This window comes from Prionailurus bengalensis, chromosome B4, assembly GCF_016509475.1.
Source record: "Prionailurus bengalensis isolate Pbe53 chromosome B4, Fcat_Pben_1.1_paternal_pri, whole genome shotgun sequence".
Lineage (NCBI taxonomy): Eukaryota > Metazoa > Chordata > Mammalia > Carnivora > Felidae > Prionailurus > Prionailurus bengalensis.
The window spans coordinates 44,413,472-44,433,911 of record NC_057358.1 but is presented as its reverse complement, the minus strand read 5'-3'; the positions used below and the strand labels follow the sequence as shown (position 1 = coordinate 44,433,911).

The 20,440-nt window shown below is 38.2% G+C and overlaps 1 protein-coding gene across 1 annotated transcript; it reads left to right on the top strand.

Moving 5' to 3' along the window:
* Positions 1-7,194: 7,194 nt before the first annotated feature.
* Positions 7,195-20,440, top strand: LOC122473578 (NKG2-A/NKG2-B type II integral membrane protein-like). Its single transcript, XM_043564246.1, has 5 exons — positions 7,195-7,393; positions 7,801-7,878; positions 8,355-8,408; positions 8,929-9,080; positions 20,333-20,440. The coding sequence occupies exons 1-5, from the start codon at positions 7,207-7,209 to the stop codon at positions 20,438-20,440; spliced, it is 579 nt and encodes a 192-aa protein (XP_043420181.1). The 5' UTR covers positions 7,195-7,206.

Here is a 20,440-nt window from a genome sequence, read left to right as displayed (position 1 = left end):
GGGACAGAATACGGGAAAAGCAACCCCCCCAAAAGCAGCTGGAGAGAAAGTGGAAAAGTGGAAACAGCCGCAGGGACTGAACTAAAAAGGGAGAAGGGAGAAAGGAGAGGGTTTAAATTCCATTAAGACTATAAACAGGGAGAGCACAGAGGCTGCAACTCTGCAGCTCGATACCTGGTGGTGCTCTTGGTGGGAAGGACCAGTCCCCAGGAGCAGAGTGGAGTCTGGATGTCTTCGGGCCACATGGGAAGAGCCGGTTCCCCTCCTGAGAGGACACCTGGTAGAGGGTGCGTGAGTCCCGCAAAGGCAAGGCTCCAGCGGACCCGGGAGAAAAACCACATTCACTGGTGCTGGAACAAGGTTGCTGGGGGTGAAACCTGGTTGCCGATGCATGTTGTGATTTACCTTAATCCCTGAAATGCTGCTGCTACATGATCGCGTGAACTTTTTCTGAGGCAGGCTGGCACCCGGCTGCAGGCTCTGGGCATTGGCAGCAGCACGGTCCCGCGAACGTTCCTGAGTGCAGCCGGCACCCGGCCATTGCTCAGTGAGTCCTTCCTGCAGAGGGGTGAAGCGGGTCAAAGCCGCAATTCTTCAGAAGTAAGGGGCCGGTAAGAACAGGCACATCTGAGATAAAACTCAGTACGGAGATTCTGCCTGGGGCTTGGTCACAGACAATGTAAAAACGGGGAGTGGACGGAGCCAAAGACAAAGGACAGGTGCACAATTGCTATTCGGGAAGAACACAGTTCCAATACTGGAGATTGGGTGGCTGAGGGACGCCATTTCCACTGCTTCCACGCATGCGCATGCGCATGTGCATGCGCACTGATGAGCACCGCAGCAATCCACCCCAGTAGGCTAGTAGCGCCATCTAGTGGAGAGCGGAGCTGTTACACTAAGCCCTGCTCAACTGGGCCAAGCTCACTGTTCAAGAACACAAATCTCTCTGCCTGTTTAGTTCATGGACTATAAAGTGCTTCATAGTTTGACTTTTAGGGCCAAAGAAAGTAATTTCAGTCGTATTTCAGTCTGTTTGCCAGTCCATCTATTCAATTTTCTTTCTTTTTTTTTCTTTTTTCTCTTTTTTGTTTTTCTTTTTCTTGAATACAGGAAGAGAAAAAATTCACTTTTATTTTCAATTTTTATTAAAAATATTTTTCTTTCATTTTTCTTCTACTATATTTTTTACTTTTGTGTAAATTTTTTCAAATTCTATTTTACTTCCATCATTTTATTTTATTCTACTTCAGTGTATTCATTTTTTCAAATTTTCTGATTTCCTTTTTTTTCTTTTTCTTTTTTTTTCTCTAATCTATTAACCCCTTTCAACACCCAGACTAAAACACACTTAAGATCTAGCATCATTTATTCAATTTTTTTGTGTGTGTCTGTTTTTAATTTTTCAATTTTAATATTTTTTTAATTTTAATTTTTTAATTTTAATTTTTATCTCATTAATTCCTTTTCTCCCTTATAAACTAACAAAACAAAGGAACTTACCCCAAAAGACAGAGAGGAATCTACTCCAAATAGAAAGAGAAACGACAGGCAGGGACTTAACCAACACAGATACAGGCAAGATGTCTGAACCAAAACTTAGAATCACAATAACAAGAATACTAGCTGGAGTCAAAAATAGATTAGAATCCCTTTCTGTGGAGATAAAAGAAGTAAAAGCTAGTCAGGATGAAATAAAAAATGCTATAACTGAGCTGCAATCTCAAATGTATGCCACGGTGGCAAAGATGGATGAGGTAGAACAATCAGCGATATAAAGGACAAACTTATGGAAAATAATGAAGAGGAAAATAGAGGGATATTAAGGCAAAAGAGCATTATTTAGGAATTAGAGAAATCAGTGACTCATTAAAAAGGAACAACATCAGAATCATAGGGGTCACTGAAGAGGAAGAGAGAGAAATAGGGGTAGAAGGGTTATGTGAGCAAATCATAGTGGAAAACTTTCCTAACCTGGGGAAAGACACAGGCATCAAAATCCAAGAAGCACAGAGGATTCCCATTAGATTCAACAAAAAACAACCACCAACGAGGCATATCATAGTCAAATTCACAAAATACTCAGGTAAGGAAAGAATCATGAAAGCAGAAAGGAAAAAAAGTCCCTAACCTACAAGGGAAAACAGATCAGGTTTGCAACAGATCTATCCACAGAAACTTGGCAGGCCAGAAAGGAGTGGCGGGATATATTCAGTGTTCTATATCAGAAAAATATACAGCCAAGAATTCTTTATCCAGCAAGGCTGTCATTCAAAATAGAAGGAGAGATAAAAAGTTTCCCAAACAAAAATTAAAGGAGTTTGTGACCACTAAACCAGCCCTGCAAGAAATTTTAAAAGGGACTCTCTGAGGGAATAAAACATGAGAAAAAGAAAGAAAGAAAGAAAGAAAGAAAGAAAGAAAGAAAGAAAGACCAAAAGCAACAGAGATTAGAAAGGACCAGAGAACACCACCAGAAACTCCAACTCTACAAGCAACATAATGTCAATAAATTCATATCTTTCAGTACTCATGCTAAACATCAATGGACTCAATGCTCCAATCAAAAGACATAGGGTAACAGAATGGCTAAGAAAACAAGATCCATCTATATGCTGTTTACAAGAGACCCACTTTAGACCCAAAGACACTTTCATATTGAAAGTAAGGGGATGGAGAACCATCTATCATGCTAATGGTCAACAAAAGAAAGCTGGAGTAGCCATATTTATATAAGACAATGTAGAGTTTAAAATAAAGACTATATCAAGAGATGAAGAAGGGAAGTATATCATAATTAAGGGGTCTATCCACCAAGAAGACCTAACAATTATAAACATTTATGCACCAAATGTGAGAACACCAAATACATAAATCAATTAATCACAAACATAAACTCATTGATAATAATACTATAATAGTAGGGGACTTCAACATCCCACTTACAGCAATGGACAGATCATCTAATAAAAAACTCAACAAGGAAATAACGGCTTTGAATGACACACTGGACCAGATGGACTTAACAGATATATTCAGAACATTTCATCCTAAAGCAGCAGAATATACATTCTTCTCCAGTGCACATGGAACGTTCTCCAGAATAGACCACATACTGGGACACAAATCAGCCCTCAAACAAGTACAAAAAGACTGAGATCATACTGTGCATACTTTCAGACCACAACACTATGAAACTTGAAATCAACCACAAGAAAAAAATTTGGAAAGGTAACAAATACTTGGAGACTGAAGAACATCCTACTAAAGAATGAATGGGCTAACCAAGAAGTTAAAGAGAAAATTAAAAAGTTCATGTAATCCAATGAAAATGATAACCCCACAACCCAAAACCTCTGGGATGCAGGAAAGGCGGTCATAAGAGGAAAGTATATAACAATTCAGACCTTCCTAAAGAAGGAAGAAAGATCTCACATACACAACTTAACTTTGCACCTTAAAGAGCTGGAAAAAGAACAGCACATAAAACCCAAACCAGCAGAAGACATGAAATAATAAAGATGAAAGCAGAAATTAATGCTATGGAAACCAAAAAACAAACAAACAAACAAACAAAAACAAACAAACAAACAAAAAACAGTAGAACAGATCAATGAAACCAAAAGCTTGTTCTTTGAAAGAATTAACAAACTTGATAAACCACTAGCCAGTTTGATCAAAAAGAAAAAAGGAACGGACCCAAATAAAGAAAACCAAGAATGAAAGAGGAGAGATCACCACCAACACAGCAGAAATAAAAACAATAATAAGAGAATATCATGAGCAATTATACACCAATTAAATGAACAATCTGGAAGAAATGGACAAATTCCTCGAAACATATACACTACCAAAACTGAAACAGGAAGAAATCAAAAATTTGAACAGACCCATAACCAGTAAAGAAATCGAACTAGTAATCAAAAATCTCCTCAAAAACAAGAGTCCAGGGTCAGATGGCTTTCCAGGGGAATTCTAACAAACATTTAAGGAAGACTAACACCTATACCCTTGAAGCTGTGCCAAAAAATAGAAATGGAAGGAAAACTTCCAAACTCTTCCTATGAAGCAAACATTACCTTGATTCCAAAACCAGACAGAGACCACACTAAAAAGGAGAACTATAGACCAATTTCCCTGGTGAACATGGATGCAAAAATCCTCAATAAGATATTAGCCAGCCGGATCCAACAATGCATTAAAAAAAATTATCCACCACTACCAAGTGGGATTTATACCTGGGATGCAGGACTGGTTCAATATGCACAAAACAATCGATGTGATTCAGCACGCCAATAAAAGAAAGGACAAAAACCACATGATCCTCTCAATAGATGCAGAGAAAGCATTTGACAAAATACTTTCTTGATAAAAACCCTCAAGAAAGTAGGGATACGAGGATCAAACCACAAGATCACAAAAGCCATATATGAAAGACCCAACGCTAATATCATCCTCAAGGGGAAAAAACTGAGAGCTTTCCCCTAAGGTCAGAAACAAGACAGGGATGTCCACTCTCACCACTGTTATTCAACATAGTACTGGAAGGCTTAGCCTCTGCAATCAGACAACACAAAGAAATAAAAGGCATCCAAATTTGCCAGGAGGAGGTCAAACTTTCACTCTTCGCAGATGACATGATACTCTATATGGAAAACCTAAAAGATTCCACCAAAAAACTTCTAGAACTGATTCATGAATTCAGCAAAGTTGCAGGATATAAAATCAATGCACACAAATCGGTTGTATTCCTATACACCAACAATGAAGCAACAGAAAGAGAAATCAAGGAATCTATCCCATTTCCAATTGGAACAAAAACCATAAAATACCTAGGAATAAATCTAACCAAAGAGGTGAAAAATCTCTACACTGGTAACTATAGAAAGCTTATAAAAGAAATGGAAGAAGACACAAAAAAATGGAAAAATATTCCATGCACCTGGATAGGAAGAACAAATATTGTTAAAATGTCAATACTACCCAAAGTTATCTATATATTCAATGCAATTTCTATCAAAATAACACCGGAATTCTTCACAGAGCTGGAACAAATAATCCTAAAATTTGTAGGGAACCAGAAAAGACCCCGAATAGCCAAAGCAATCTTGAAAAAGAAAACCAAAGCAGGAGGGATCACAATCCCAGACTTCAAGCTGTACTACAAAGCTGTAATCATCAAGACAGTATGGTACTGGCACAAGAACGGACACTCAGATCAATGGAACAGAATAGAGAACCCAGAAAGGGGCCCACAAACATATGGCCAACTAATCTTTGACAAAGCAGGAATGAATATCCAAGGGAACAAAGACAGTCTCTTCAGCAAGTGGTGCTGGGAAAACTGGACAGCGACATGCAGAAGAATGAACCTAGACCACTTTATTACACCATACACAAAAAGAAATTGAAAATGGATGAAAGACCTAAATGTAAGACAAGAAGCCATCAAAATCCTTGAGGAGAAAGCAGACAAAAACCTCTTTGATCTTGGCTGCAGCAACTTCTTACTCAGCACATCTCCGGAGGCAGGGAAACAAAAGCAAAATGAACTATTGGGACCTCATCAAAATAAAAACTTCTGCACAGCGAAAGAAGTAATCAGCAAAACTAAAAGGCAACCCACGGAATGGGAGAAGATATTTGCAAATAACATATCAGATAAAGGGTTAGTATCCAAAATCTACAAAGAAGTTATCAAACTCAACACCCAGAAAATAAATAATCCAGTGAAGAAATGGGCAAAAGACATGAATAGACACTTCTCCAAAGAAGACATCCAAATGGGCAACCGACCAATGAAAAAATGCTCCACATCACTCATCATCAGGGAAATACAAATCGAAACCACAATGAGATACCACCTCACCCGTGTCAGAATGGCTAACATTAACAATTCAGGCAACAACAGATGTTGGTGAAGATGTGGAGAAAGAGGATCTCTTTTGCGTTGTTGGTGAGAATGCAAGCTGGTTCAGCCACTCTGGAAAACAGTATGGAGGGTCCTCAAAAAATTAAAAATAGAACTGCCCTATGACCCAGCAATTGCACCACTAGGTATTTATTCAAGGGATACAGGTATGCTATTTCGAAGGGACACATGCACCCCAATGTTTATAGCAGCACTATCAACAATAGCCAAAGTCTGGAAAGAGCCCACATGTCCATCAATGGATGAATGGATAAGGAAGTTGTGTTCGTTGGAACCAGAGGGTATTATGCTAAGCAAAATTAGTCAGAGAAAGACAAATATAATATGACTTCACTCATCTGAGGACTTTAAGACACAGAACAGATGAACACAAGGGAAAGGAAACAAAAGTAATATAAAAACAGGGAGGGGGACAAAACAGAAGAGACTCATAAATATGGAGAACAAACTGAGGGTTACTGGAGGGGTTGTGTGAGGGGGGATGCGCTATGTGGGTAAGGGGCATTAAAGAATCTACTCCTGAAATCATTGTTGCACTATATGTTAATTAATTTGGATGTAAATTAAAAAAATAAAAATTAAAAAAATATATATTTTTTGCTCTTTTGTTTTCAGTGTTGTTCAGGTTTCAGATACATTTAGTGGGTCATGTAGTATTTTGCAACATATAAAATCTTTCTTTTAAATTTTAACAATGTCACAGACTTCCAAATTTATTTAAAATAAAAGATCATTTGATAGCACATGACCTTGTGGAAAATAAATCGAAGTCCCCAAATAGAAGTAATTTACTTCAGGGAATTTCTATTTGTGCTAAAACTAGTATTCTCCAATCAGAACACTCAATTTTTAACCAATAGCGGTTTTAAATTGTCCAAAAAATCATGCAGCATTCTTTTCCTAATACCGCGTTTTAATTTTAGCCCAGTTAATAGTGTTGAAATGTTTCTGCGGAATCATAAGGACAGTATTACTCATTAATTCCTTTATTCCTCTCTCATTTATTTCTTTACATTTTTCCAACAAATACTATTGTGTCAAACATAGAATAGCATAGTAAAAACCACTTATTGTATCATGAAACACTTATTTCTATCTCTACGGAAGTTAGTACCAGACTTTATATTGTTCAACTGCAAATGAGGAGTCTCCCTCACCCTGCACCCCACCCGGTGTCACGACTAGCAATGTCGTCAGCACATGACACACACTCTTGATCAAGACCTTCAGGGCAGTTTCATCCACATTGTAGCTGACACTACTCAGCTGCAGACATGAACAACCAAGGCGTGACCTACGCGGAACTCCATCATGCTAAGGGCTCAAAAAGACAGCAAGTGCAACCTAAGGGCACGAAAAGTTCCATTTCAGTAACTGAGGAGGAGATAGCCTATGCAGAATTGAATCTTCAAAATGCTTCTCGGGCCCTTCAAGGAAATGGCAAGAAGTCTCCCTGCAAAGGTAAAACATTTAATACACACACAGTATACCTGTTCTAGAATGTGCAGTTGGGGTACAGGGGTGTAGGGAGTGAGTAGGGAATGATCTCGCATATTTTTCATTTGTGAGAATCCGAACTTGAATTTGGAATGTGGTACTGTAATTAAAATCCGAGAACTAACTTTGTTCAGGCATTGTTGTAATTTGTAGTCTTTACCAACATGTCATGGAGTAGTATATTTACTGTAAATGCAAGGGTATATTCTGAGAGAAGATTACAATAGAAGATACAGGTTTGGAGTCCCAAGTTTTTATGTGGGATTCCATGTGCATCGTTGGTTCTGTCTGTAAATTTTCTAAATGATTATTTCTGTGCATCCTTTCTCAGTGTTTTCATTTCTCTTTCTACTATTTGTCATCATGTCCAGAGAAGCTCATTGCTGGGATCCTGGGAATCATCTGTCTTGTCTTGATGTCCACTGTGGTAATACTAGCTGTTAATCCCGGTCAGTAAGTGTTTAAATGACGAAAGGGAATATTTCACTTTAGTGGTCCTCAGTGGCTCGAAATATTTCATAACATTATGGAATTTTATTCTCTTATTTTAATGCATATAAGCTCTAACTTGGAATGATTATTCTGAAGCTGTCAAAGGTAGAAATAACAACAATTGTCGATAGTATTACATATTTATTCTCATAACTCGGATTTCATAACCCAAAGACAAGGTATAGGAAAGAGACCTTATCGAGAAACACAAATTAATTCTTGATATTGGTTACCAAATACTGTAAGTAGCGGTTTGATTCGTTTAGGCTTTTGAAATGTCTTCCCCCGTTATTCACTTTTTACTGGTAAAAGTAATTTTATTACAGTTTTCGAATTCTAAACCATACACCAAATTTCAAACTAAGAGACTCAGTCATTATGATTTGTTTAGTTTAACATTAAGTTTGTATGAGGATTACTTTAATTGTTCTAGGTACTGACACACCGGAGCAGAATAATTCTTCCCTGGAAACAAGGATCCAGAAAGGTACAACATCATTTTCAAAATTCTGCTATTAGTATAGTTTCTATTTTGTCTCCACCTGAGGCTAGGCAAAGAAGTTAATCGAGTCTATTTGGGTGAAAATCAATTAGATGTTCACATATAAACTTTCTGAAATAATGATTGTCAGGGAATGTTACTTCTTCTGTAACAATGTGAAGAAATACTCATTTAAAATCACCATACCCATTGTTACCAATCACCTCAAACTTCCTCTTGCTATAACATGATAAGAGACAAATCATTTTACTCTCCATAAAAGTGATTTTGTTCAGTGACTCTCAGGACATGTACAGATGGATATTTTTGTGTGTTTGCTTTATATGGGCACATAAATTAGGATGAGAACCTGACCATTCTCTGCGAGTGTGTGTGAGCCTATTTTATTTATACTATCCTGGGAGGATGCGTAGATATGTTATGTATACATATGTACATACCCATGCAAAAATTTGAATTTTGTAATATTCAAAATTTTTGATAATATCTCATAATCTTCTTCTAACACATCACTGTGGTCGTTGTCCAGAAGAGTGGGTTACGTATTGCAACAATTGCTATTACATCAGCACTGAAAAAAAACCGTGGAATGAGAGTTTGATGTCCTGTGCTTCTAAAAACTCTAACCTGCTCTCCGTAGATAATGAAGAGGATGTGGTAAGATTTCAAACGCTTCCAGAGTTTATTAAAAGCTTATCAGTTAATATTATATTTGTAGAGCTCATCCATATTTTTGTAAATATTTGCACTTTATTTGTTTTGAAGTCTGTTTATAGTTTGGGTATGATATTTTATGTATACTTTTATATCGTTACTGCACATTTAATAATTTCCAGTTCTTGCTTTTCATAGAAAACCATGTTTCCATAAATGACCTTTAGCATGAAATAAACTTTACTATTTAATTTTGACACATCAAGGAAAGTAAGTACATGATTGCACAAATTGAACACAAACTAGTTAGAACCACGCAATTACAAGTCAGATCATGATGTAGAAGTTTAGAGCCTTTATTAGCCCTACCCATTTACATTATGAAGTATCTTTGCTTAATTTTGGACTTTTTCTCAATGGAATCATGCAGTATGCATTTTTATGTGTGTCTCCCTTCGCTCTCATATGACATTTGTAAGGCACTTATATTATTGCATTTGCCTATAGTTTGTGAATTTTCACTGCTGTCTTCTATGAATATGACATTTTATTTTTTATTTTTTTTTAAACGTTTATTTATTTTTGAGACAGAGAGAGACAGAGCGTGAACGGGGGAGGGGCAGAGAGAGAGGGAGACACAGAATCAGAAGCAGGCTCCAGGCTCTGAGCCATCAACCCAGAGCCGACGGGGGGCTCGAACCCACGGACCACGAGATCGTGACCTCAGCTGAAGTCGTACGGTTAACCGACTGAGCCACCCAGGCCCCCCAGAATATGACATTTTAAAATTTATTTTCACAAATTTAGTTCCCTTTTAGTATGTGGATATTATGAATAACTTTTTATGGAAAGCTTTTTCCATGGCTTTTTTTCACATATTGTGCTGTATTTATAATAACTTATATATGATGCATAACTATATAATATATGACATATTGCATTTGCTTATAAATATTACACTTATCATAAGAAAATACAAATCTAGAAGTATACGATAATTGTCCTTATGGGTATTTATAATACATTTTCTTCTAAGCATTAGAATGAAATTACACAGTTACGTGTGTATTTCAATTTATCACCTTATTCCAACATTTTTCTAATGTATTGCGTAAACACACCGTGTACAAAATAACCCCTTAATCTCACATTCACTAGTGAAAAATTAATGTAATAATTTCTGATGATTATATAACAGTACCATTTCCTGTGAGAATGCTTGAGTGTATCTCTTGCCCATTTCTCCCGGACAGTGTCGCTTTTCCCTTCTTAGAAGTCCTCGTCCAATTTTAGACATGAGCTCTTTTTTGAGTTTGTAAGACGCGAATAGATTTTGGATGCTGTGACTATCATTTTTACCCTCACACTGGAGGTTTTAATGACGCAAATGCATTAATGATACTATAGTCCAATTTATCATTTTGAATGGTGGTGATTATTTTGGACCTACTTCAGAAGTTAGTCAATGTTCAGGACTAACCTGTCCTATGTTACTTTCTAAGATTTAACTTTTCTCTTCATGTCTTTATTTTTTTTACTCTTAATTAAGGTTTATGACCTACTGGAACTTTCTTTTTGGTGGTGCTGTGTTTGTCATGCTGTAAGAAAAAGGTTATACTTTTCTACATCATGACCTAATTGATGGAGCATAATTTGTAGCAAAGTGGATCTTTTCTTCATAAATAACTTTATATATGTACTTATGTGCTTTAATCTGCTTTATATAAATAATTTAGATATCATACATCTTTATATAGGTGATTACATTTTCAGAGATCATAGTCTACGCAGTCTATCACAACCCACAGGAGTTTGAGTAAAATGTAGAGCCTTACTTTCCTTTATGGCCCCTAATGTTGTCCCATTCATAATATAATTGTCTTAAATATTTCTCTACTAAAATTGAGAATCAAACTGATTTTATAATTTTGCTTCAACTGATAATTTTCCCTCAAATATGAAACAATTTAGAAAGCACGAGAGGTGAAGGAAGTCCATTAGAACCAGTGATCTTTTTATTTTCTTTTGTTCTTTCTTCCTGAGATTCCCTGATTCCTTTTGTTATCGGAAAACTGCTAAAGGGAATTATTTTCAGAGTGGGTCTGGTGGTGACACATTTTTTTAAGCTTACTTATTTCGAGAGAGACAGAGACAGCACGATTTGGGGGAGAGGGTGGAGAGAGAGAGACAGACAGACAGACAGACAGAGAGAGAGAGAAAGAGAGAGAATCCCAAGCAGGCTCCACACTACCAGCACAGAACCAAGTGCAGGGTTTGAACTCACAAAACTGTGAGGTCAGAACCTGAGCAGAAACCAAGAGTGGTACACTTAACTGACTTGAGCCACCCAGGTGCCCCTGGTGACAAATGTTCTTAGTTTTCCTTCACCAGACAATGTGTTGATTTCCCCTGCATGCCTGGGTGATATTTTTGTGGGTTAGTCAATTGTTTTTTATTGGAATATGCAGTTAGTGTCTAAAACTTTTGCCATTCTGGCATGCCCTTTTTCTGTTATTTTGACTGGAGAGAAAAAAACATTTTGGGGACTTCCTTTATTTTTTAAAAATGTTTATTTATTTTGGAGAGAGAGGGAGAGACAGCAAAAGCAGGGGAGAGGCAGAGAGAGAGGGAGACACAGAATCTGAAGCAGGCTCCAGGCTCTGAGCCATCAGCCCAGAGCCCGACGCGGGGCTCAAACTCGCGGACCACGAGATCGTGACCTGAGCTGAAGTCGGATGCTTAACCGACTGAGCCACCCAGGTGCCCCCAGCTGGTGGTTTTGATTTTCATTTCCCTGATGATTAGTGACCTTACGCACCTTACCTCTATCTGCTTGCCATTTGTATGTCTTTCAAAAAATATCTACTGAAGTCCTTTGCCCATTTTTTGAATTGGATTGTGTTCTTTGCTTTTATTACATTGTAAGAGTTCTTTATATAAATGGATATTATTCCCTTATCTGATATTTGTTTACAGATATTTTCTTCTGCTCTCTACATTGTTCTTTCACTTGCTTGGTTCTTTCCTTGCTGAAAAGATGCTCTTTGGCTTAATGCAGTCCCACTTTTCTTATTTTAGTTTTTGTTGCCTGTGATTTCAGTATCCAAGAAACCATCGTCTACACCAGTGTCAAGGGTATTGTTCCTTTTGCCTCTACCAGTGATTCTATATGTTTATATGTTTCAATGTTTCTAATTTTCGTCTCTCTGTTTCAGCTTCAAGAATTCCCTTTAGCATTTCAGTTAGCCAGGTCAAATACTTAAAACTGGTTCTGACACATGGTGGTCTAGAGACCACCACGAGAGTCATGGTGCTGCTGTCCTCTGCCATCCGGGGCAAGCTGAACCATTGACACACCATCCTGTGAGAGGCTGGGAAAGCTTTTATCTCTTCTTCGTTTTCGAATGACAGCTTTGCTGCGTAAGGCATTCTTGGTTGGCTGTTTTTTTTCCCCCCTTTGACCGCCTTAAAAATATCATCCCACTCCCTCCTGCCTTATGTTTGGGAATAAGATCTTGTGGAGATGATCTTTCTGGTATCAGGTACTGCATGCTGGCCTCAGAGCCCTCAGAGCAGTACTGGAACTGTCATCCAAGGTCAGGCACAGATAGAACTACCATCGCCACAAGGTCTCAGTGCACAGGTTCACTTACTGTGGCTGTGGCACTGGGGTCTAAGGTGGAGACACTTGCAGATATGCCACGGAAACTGTACTGGGTCTCAGGGGCTCATCGCTCTGACTCTGGTTGACAGAAGCTATGTAGCGGTGACCACAGAACTTAGGATGACAAGCCCTAGCAAGGATGGGTCAGAGGCTGGAGTTGCCGTGGGTGATGTCAAGTTTTCAAACAATAGCAACCTCGTGTTAGCAATGGCAGTCCAGAATCTAGGCATCGAGTGGGGATGGGGTTCAGAGCAGCAGGAGGACGCTTTACATGAAGATACGGAGTCATGACATGGAACACTATGGGTAGAATTCAGGACAGCAGCAACTTGCACCTAGAGTGGCAGCTAAAGCATTCTTAGGAGCTGTGGGCAGGGTTCAGGGCAGCAGAGTCTGCCCTGGTAATGTTGAGACAGAGCCCCAACCTGGGACCAGGAGAGGGCAAAAATCAGACCAGCTCTAGTCTTGTATAAGGGAGGCGCTGTGGCACCCAGTCCCTAAAAGCAGCAATTGGTGTCCCCGAAGGCAAGTCTGACCATAGCAACAGACCCTGGCTCTGGGAGGAGATACAGAGAGAGCACTCTGGGCTGCTCCAACTAGTGGGATCAGGATCAGTATCGGTGGGACACCTCTGTTGCAAAAGCTGCAGGTGTCCACATCGTTGAAGATTATGGGTTCTCCTGCTCCCCTTCTCTCCATGAGGTGACTCCCCCTAAGGGGATTCCTCCAGGTGCCAAGTGGCTCTCAGCTGCAGGGTTGGGGGATGCAGGTAAAATGCTTCCTTTACGTTCTATGGGACCATCCTGGATTTTTGAATTACACCTGGTGTGTGCTGCTTCTCTGTGGTCTAGATTGTTCCCTGAGAAGTTCTCAGTTTGGAGTTGTATAATTATTGTTCTTATTGCTTTTATTGGGATTTGCTCATCTTCTATCTTGCTGATAGCACTCTTTACGCATATATCATTAGCTGATCGCCATCTACTTCAAATTAATTCTAATTTCCATTAAAATATGTTATATTAACACGAATATAGCTCCTTTTCCCCCTCCTAAGTATTACAGGTATTCCTCAGCTGTTCAAAAATTTGCATTATGCCTGCGGCACCTGCGTGGCTCAGTTGGTTAAGCGTCCAACTCTTGATTTTGGCCCAGGTTGTGATCACATGGTCCATGAGATATGAAGCCTTGAGTCCAGCTCTGCCCTGACAGTGGGTAGCCTGCTTGGGATTCTCTCTCTCCCTCTCTCTGTGACCCCTCCCCCCATGCTCTTAATAAAATAACAAACACACTTTTAGGAAAATTTGCCTTACGTCAGTTTGCTTTTGTGAAAGACCTACGTTAGTACCAGTTTTTGATGAACAACAGAATCTGAAGGGGATTAACGTATTTAGGAGAAAAGGTGAAAAGCAAAAATTGTGCTCGCTGCTAGTTTTATTGTTAGAGGCAGCTCACACCCTCCAAGCAGCAAGATTGGCCCTGTCAATTTCATTCCTCAGAAACTATACTCAGCATCTGAGTTCAGTACCAAGCATAGCTTTCAATTGTGTTTTTGAGCATCTGTGTTCAATTTATTTTTCATATCCATTCGCAAGGTGTGTCTTATATCAGAAAAACGTAAGGGAGGTTATTTGGGGGTTATTTATTTTGGTGGGCAATGTTTTGGGGATCAGGGAATATTCAACAATTTTTCCACGTGAATTAATGTTATTTACTTCTTTAGTGTCCACCATTTCGGCTTAGGAACATTTCATAGGGACGCTCAACTTTCAGAGAGAGCTGAAAACCTGTTCTTACAAGGTTGTACTGAAGCCAGCTACCTTCAGATTCCAAACACTGATTTCCCACTGGGGACTTGAAATGACGCACTCTTGGTGACTTTGCGCCACAGAAATTAACAAATGCTAAAAAATAATGTACGTGGTATAGATCCCACCGTACAGTGTTATAATGATTGCTTTAAATAATCTCATCTTTTGAAGCAATTCAGAGAGGAAAACATACACACAGATTTTAAAATATACAAATATATTTACCATTTCTGCCGATCATATTCCGTCTTGTAGATATGTGTTACCAACTGGCATCATTTACTTGTAGCTTAAAGAACGTTTTTAGAGGGCAGGTATACTAAGAGGAAACTGTCTTAGATTTTGTGTTCATTGTGGGGTCTTTATGCAACTTCTTTTTTGAAAATTTGTTTTGCGAATTTATAATTCTTGTTTGACAAGTGTTTTTATTTTGTTTTGTTTTGGGTTTGTGTGTGTGTAGGGAGTTGGTTTGTTTCTTGCTTTTTTTTTTTTTTTCAGTACTTTCAGCTCTGAATTTGACCTTCCCTATCTTTCATCCTTTATTGTTTCTGGTAAGAACTCATCTATTAATCATATCATTATTTTACTAAATGTAATGACTAGTTTTTTTTTTCTTGCTTCTGTCAAGATCACCTCTTTTCTTTTGTTTGCCTTTTTATTTTTTTTTTTAAGTTGTGGCAAAAAAAAATGCGCATAACGTAAAATTGACCACGTTATCCATGTTAACAAAAATAGACTGTTTTCTTGGAGCAGTTTTAGGCTCACAGCAAAACTCAGACAAAGTACAGAGATTTTCTGTATTCCTCTACTATCTATGTGTCTGTGCACCAGTAATGCAGAGACTTTCTCACTTTCAGCATCCCTCAGTGGGGTGGTTCGTTTGCTTCAATTGATACACCTATCTTGACACATCCTTGTCACCCAAAGACCATAGTTTACTTTAAGGTGTACTCCTGATGTTGTGCATTTTATGAGTTTGGAGAAATATATAATGATGTGTATCAACCATTATGGAGTTATACAGAATAGTTTCACTGCCTTGAAAGTCCTCTGTGCTCTACCTATCCAAACTTCCTTCCCCCTAAACCCTGTCAACCACTGATGTATTTATGGTCCCTGTAGTTTTGTTTCTTCCGTATTTTCACACAGTGGGAATCACACGCTATCTCACATCTTACATTGCATTTAACTAGATCATACATCTAAAGCAACTCTAAGCACCCATGCTAGGGGCGCTAACTATATCTAGAACTTCTACCTTGTAAAACTGGGACTCTATACTCATTAAACAATAATTACCTTCTCCACTTTCCCTTCAACGGTTAGCAATCGCCATTCTATTCACTGTTTCTACTAATCTGACTACTTTAGATGCTTCATGTAATTGGAATCATACACTTTTTTTTGTTTGTTTGTTTTTTGCGTTTGTGTGACTGGCTTGTTTCACTTAGCATAATGTCTTGGAGGTTCATCCATATTATAGAATTGGTTAGATTTCCTTCTTTTTTAAGGCTGGATAAATACATTGTTATGTGTATAGCACATTTTCTTGATCCATCCATCCATCAGTAGACATTTGGACTGCTTCTACTACTTGGCTTTTGTGAATAATGCTTCAGTGAGGATGGATGTACACATCTCTTTGAGGTCTTGCTTTCAATTCCTTTAGATATTTTGCAACATGTGGGATTACTGATTCAGTTGGTAATTGTATTTTTAATTTCTTGGAGAGGCTCCATACTCTCCTTCATAACAGCTGACCAATTTATGTTCCCAACAACAGTATGCAAGGCTCCTCTTTTTCACCTTCTCACCAAAACTTTTTTGATTCTACCCAGCCTAATGAGAATGAGGTGCTATCTCATCGTGGTTTTGATTTGCATTTCTCAGATTATTAGTGCTATTGAGCATCTTTTCATATGCTTTTTGACCATTTGTATATTTTCCTTGGAGATAAATCTATTCAATTTCTTTGCTCATTTTTTAACTGTGTGGTTTGGTTTTTGTTGTTGTTACTGACTTGTAAGTTTCCTTATATATTTTGGAAATGAATCCCTTGTTTGATGTATGATTTGCAAGTGTTTTTGCCACTATTCATTCTGTTGATCACGCCCTCTGACACATAGAAATGTTTTAGTTTGATGTAGCCTGTTTGTCTACAATGGACTTTTCCTTTGTAGTCTATGGTTTGGGTGGCATACCCGAGAAATCATTGCCAAACACAATGTTGTTTACTTTCCCCCCAGGTTTTCTTCATGCATTTACATAGTTTTACATTTATGTTTAGGTCCTTAGTCCTTTTTGAGTTAACTTTAGTATATGGTGGAAATGTAAGCAGCCAACTTCATTCTTTTACATGTGGATAGCCAGGTTCCCACACCATTTGTGACAGATACTGTTCTTTCCCTTCTGAATGGTCTTGGCACCCTTAAAAAAATGATGAGCTGAATATACATGGGTTTGTGTCTGAATATATCTTTAAATTATTGTTTCCATGGGAGATTCAGGGCCCGGGGCCTCCTATTCCTTCCTCTTGCTGATGGTATCCCACTTCAGTCTGAAATTGTGTGCAGGGCAGATATGGATTCTGTGGTATATGATGTGGTCCGAGGCTGATTGAGGTGGAAAATATGTCACCCGTTCCCTGATTTTCACACTGACTTAAAACACATCTTAATCCACCCTGTTACCTCAAGATTATTTCTTGGTCTATGTTTGCAAGTGTCCCTCGGTCATTTCATTATGTCATGAGATGTGGATTTGTATGCGTTCATGCTATTAGCAGTTTGCTAAGCCTCTGGTGTCCACAAATATTTATTAAACTATATCTAATAAGTTGTTCATTCCTTGTGATTTACGGTTGTTGTTCTTTTTTTTTTTTTTTTCTGCCTCTGTTGTTCTTATCAGATTCTACTTAGACCTAAGCTGGTTTTCCTGATCCTGTTTTGAAGGTCTCTGAACCCTGTTAAATTTTCTCTTTTTTTTCTCTCTCATCCTCTGGGATGAATAAATTCTGTCACTGTAACCACCATCTCATCAGTTTTGTCTACGGCATCTCCAATTTTCTGCAGAGAAAATTTAGTGAATTTTTCACTTCAGGTATGAATTTATACACTCAAAATGTCTCTGTGGTTTATTCATATAGTTTTATTTCACTGTTGGTATCACTGACTTGCTCTGTTGCTGCCATCACATTGTTCATTTAATTATTTGAAGTAACTTTTCATTATAATTTACATATATTTATGAATATTATTTGAAAATACTTTCTTCTGATAAATGTAACGTCTTATCCCATTAGAGGTTTCTAATGGCCTATGAATTCTCTTACTATGGAAGACATTTTCCAACTTCTTTTTATGTGTTCTGATTTTTCAAGTAGACATTCTTTGAAATATACTTTAGCAAACATACATTCTATTTTTTTAGATTTATTATTTTTATAATTTGCATAAATGTTACTGCAGAATCTTCTCCTCTAAAGTCTGCCTGCTGATATTTTTGTTCAGGTTTTCCAGATTCTTTTTGTTGATTTTTATTTTTCAGCCTATCTTCCTAGGGATTGCCCTTATAATTTTGTAGCTTAGATGTCAAATACCAATTTTTTTATTTTTTTAATTTTTTTTCAATATATGAAGTTTATTGTCAAATTGGTTTCCATACAACACCCAGTGCTCATCCCAAAAGGTGCCCTCCTCAATACCCATCACCCACCCTCCCCTCCTTCCCACCCGCATCAACCCTCAGTTTGTTCTCAGTTTTTAACAGTCTCTTATGCTTTGGCTCTCTCCCACTCTAACCTCTTTTTTTTCCCCCCTTCCCTTCCCCATGGGTTCCTGTTAAGTTTCTCAGGATCCACATAAGAGTGAAAACATATGGTATCTCTCTTTATCCGTATGGCTTATTTCACTTAGCCTAACACTGTCCAGTTCCATCCATGTTGCTACAAAGGACCATATTTCATTCTTTATCATTGCCACGTAGTACTCCATTGTGTATATAAACCACAATTTCTTTATCCATTCATCAGTTGATGGACATTTAGGCTCTTTCCATAATTTGGCTATTGTTGAGAGTGCTGCTATAAACGTTGGGGTACAAGTGCCCCTATGCATCAATACTCCTGTATCCCTTGGGTACATTCCTAGCAGTGCTACTGCTGGGTCATAGGGTAGCTCTAGTTTTAATTTTTTAAGGAACCTCCACACTGTTCTCCAGAGTGGCTGCACCAGTTTGCATTCCCACCAACAGTGCAAGAGGGTTCCCATTTCTCCACATCCTCTCCAGCATCTATAGTCTCCTGGTTTGTTCATTTTGGCCACTCTGACTGGCATGAGGTGATATCTGAGTGTAAATACCAATTTTTTTTAAAGACCGCATTCCCCAATGTTTATAGCAGCTCTACAACAATAGCCAAATTATGGGAAGAGGCTGAATGTCCATCAACTGATGAGTGGATAAAGAAGATGTGGTTTATATATACAATGGAACACTAGTCGGCAATGAAAAAGAGTGAAATCCTGCCATTTGTAACAATGTCAATGGAACTGGAGGGTATTATGCTAAGTGAAATAAGTCAGGCAGAGAAAGACAGATATCATATGTTTTTCACTTATCTGTGGAGTTTGAGAAACTTAACAGAAGACCATGGGGGATGGGAAAGGGAAAAAAATTGTTACAAACAGAGAGAGAGACAAACCATAAGACAGTCTTAAATACAGAGAACAAACTGAAGGTTGATGGACGGGGGTGGGGTAGCAGGCAAAAATGGGTCATGGACATCGAGGAGGGCACTTGTTGGGATGAGCACTGGGTATTGTATGTAAGTGATGAATAATGGGAATCTACTCCCCAAACTAAGAACACACTGTATACACTGTATGTTAGCCAACTTGACAATAAATTATATTTAAAAAATAATAAATAATAATAAAAAACAAACAAAAGACTGCATTAAAATACTGCAAATCAGGAGGATTCCCCCCTCTGCCATGTGATGTGTGTGCATGTGTGTGTGTTTGTGCACATGTGTGAATGTGGGAGGGGACAGCTCATAACTTTACTATGAGTTCTCAAGTCTCTTTCTGTTCTTACTTTCTCCTGAGTTCGTCTTGGCCTCCTCTCCATGTGTGCATATTCTTTTCCATCAGCCAAGAGTGTGTGGAGAGCTGATGTCAACTCTTCTGTTGTATTTTTACAGAACTACCTTCCCATTATATTTATGGGGGGGTCACAGAGCTTGACACAAAGACCAAAACAAACCTCTGACTAGTAAGAGTATGGGTTTTCTTCAATATTACCTAGTGAAATCAGCACTTGGAGCTGAAAATCAATAGGCTAGTTTGCCCCCAACCCCACCGCTAATCAAGTCTGCCCCTGTGGCACCAATACCATTGTTTTTTTTGCAGCTTCTCAAACTGTAAAAACTGTGATTCTTCTTGATCGCTGAGCTAGGGTCTACAGGTGGGGAGGCATGGGAGCATCCCAGGCAAGAAAATGACAAATGTGCTGCTTCCTACTTGAATCTCTAGGATTTTTTCCAATGTGAATATGTCACAAATTATCATTAACCTTTCGTCAATAATCAGAACCCCAAAATTATGACCTTCGTCAGCATGTCCTCCTCACTTAATCCTGCTAAGAGACTTTTATAATGTGTCCAGTGCGTAACATTATATTATAATTTGAAAGATTTTATAAAGTAGGAAAGAATTAACTTTATTTGGTACTACAAAATCCAAATGAATACAAGAGCTTTTCTAATAAAATTTATTTTCTCATAGTATTTGTTGAATTTATTCATTCCTACTTCATGGATTAGAGGTTGCCACAGAAGCAATAAAAATTCATCTGTGTGGTCAAGAGGCTCAACTGTCTCATCCAAAGTGTAA

Coding starts and splice junctions, on each gene's coding strand:
- LOC122473578 (XM_043564246.1), top strand. CDS start 7,207: ATGAACAACCAAGGCGTGACCTACGCGGAACTCCATCATGCTAAGGGC. Junction 8,409..8,928: donor GGAAACAAGGATCCAGAAAG/GTACAACATCAT, acceptor ATCTTCTTCTAA/CACATCACTGTGGTCGTTGT. Junction 9,081..20,332: donor TAGATAATGAAGAGGATGTG/GTAAGATTTCAA, acceptor ATTTTCTCATAG/TATTTGTTGAATTTATTCAT.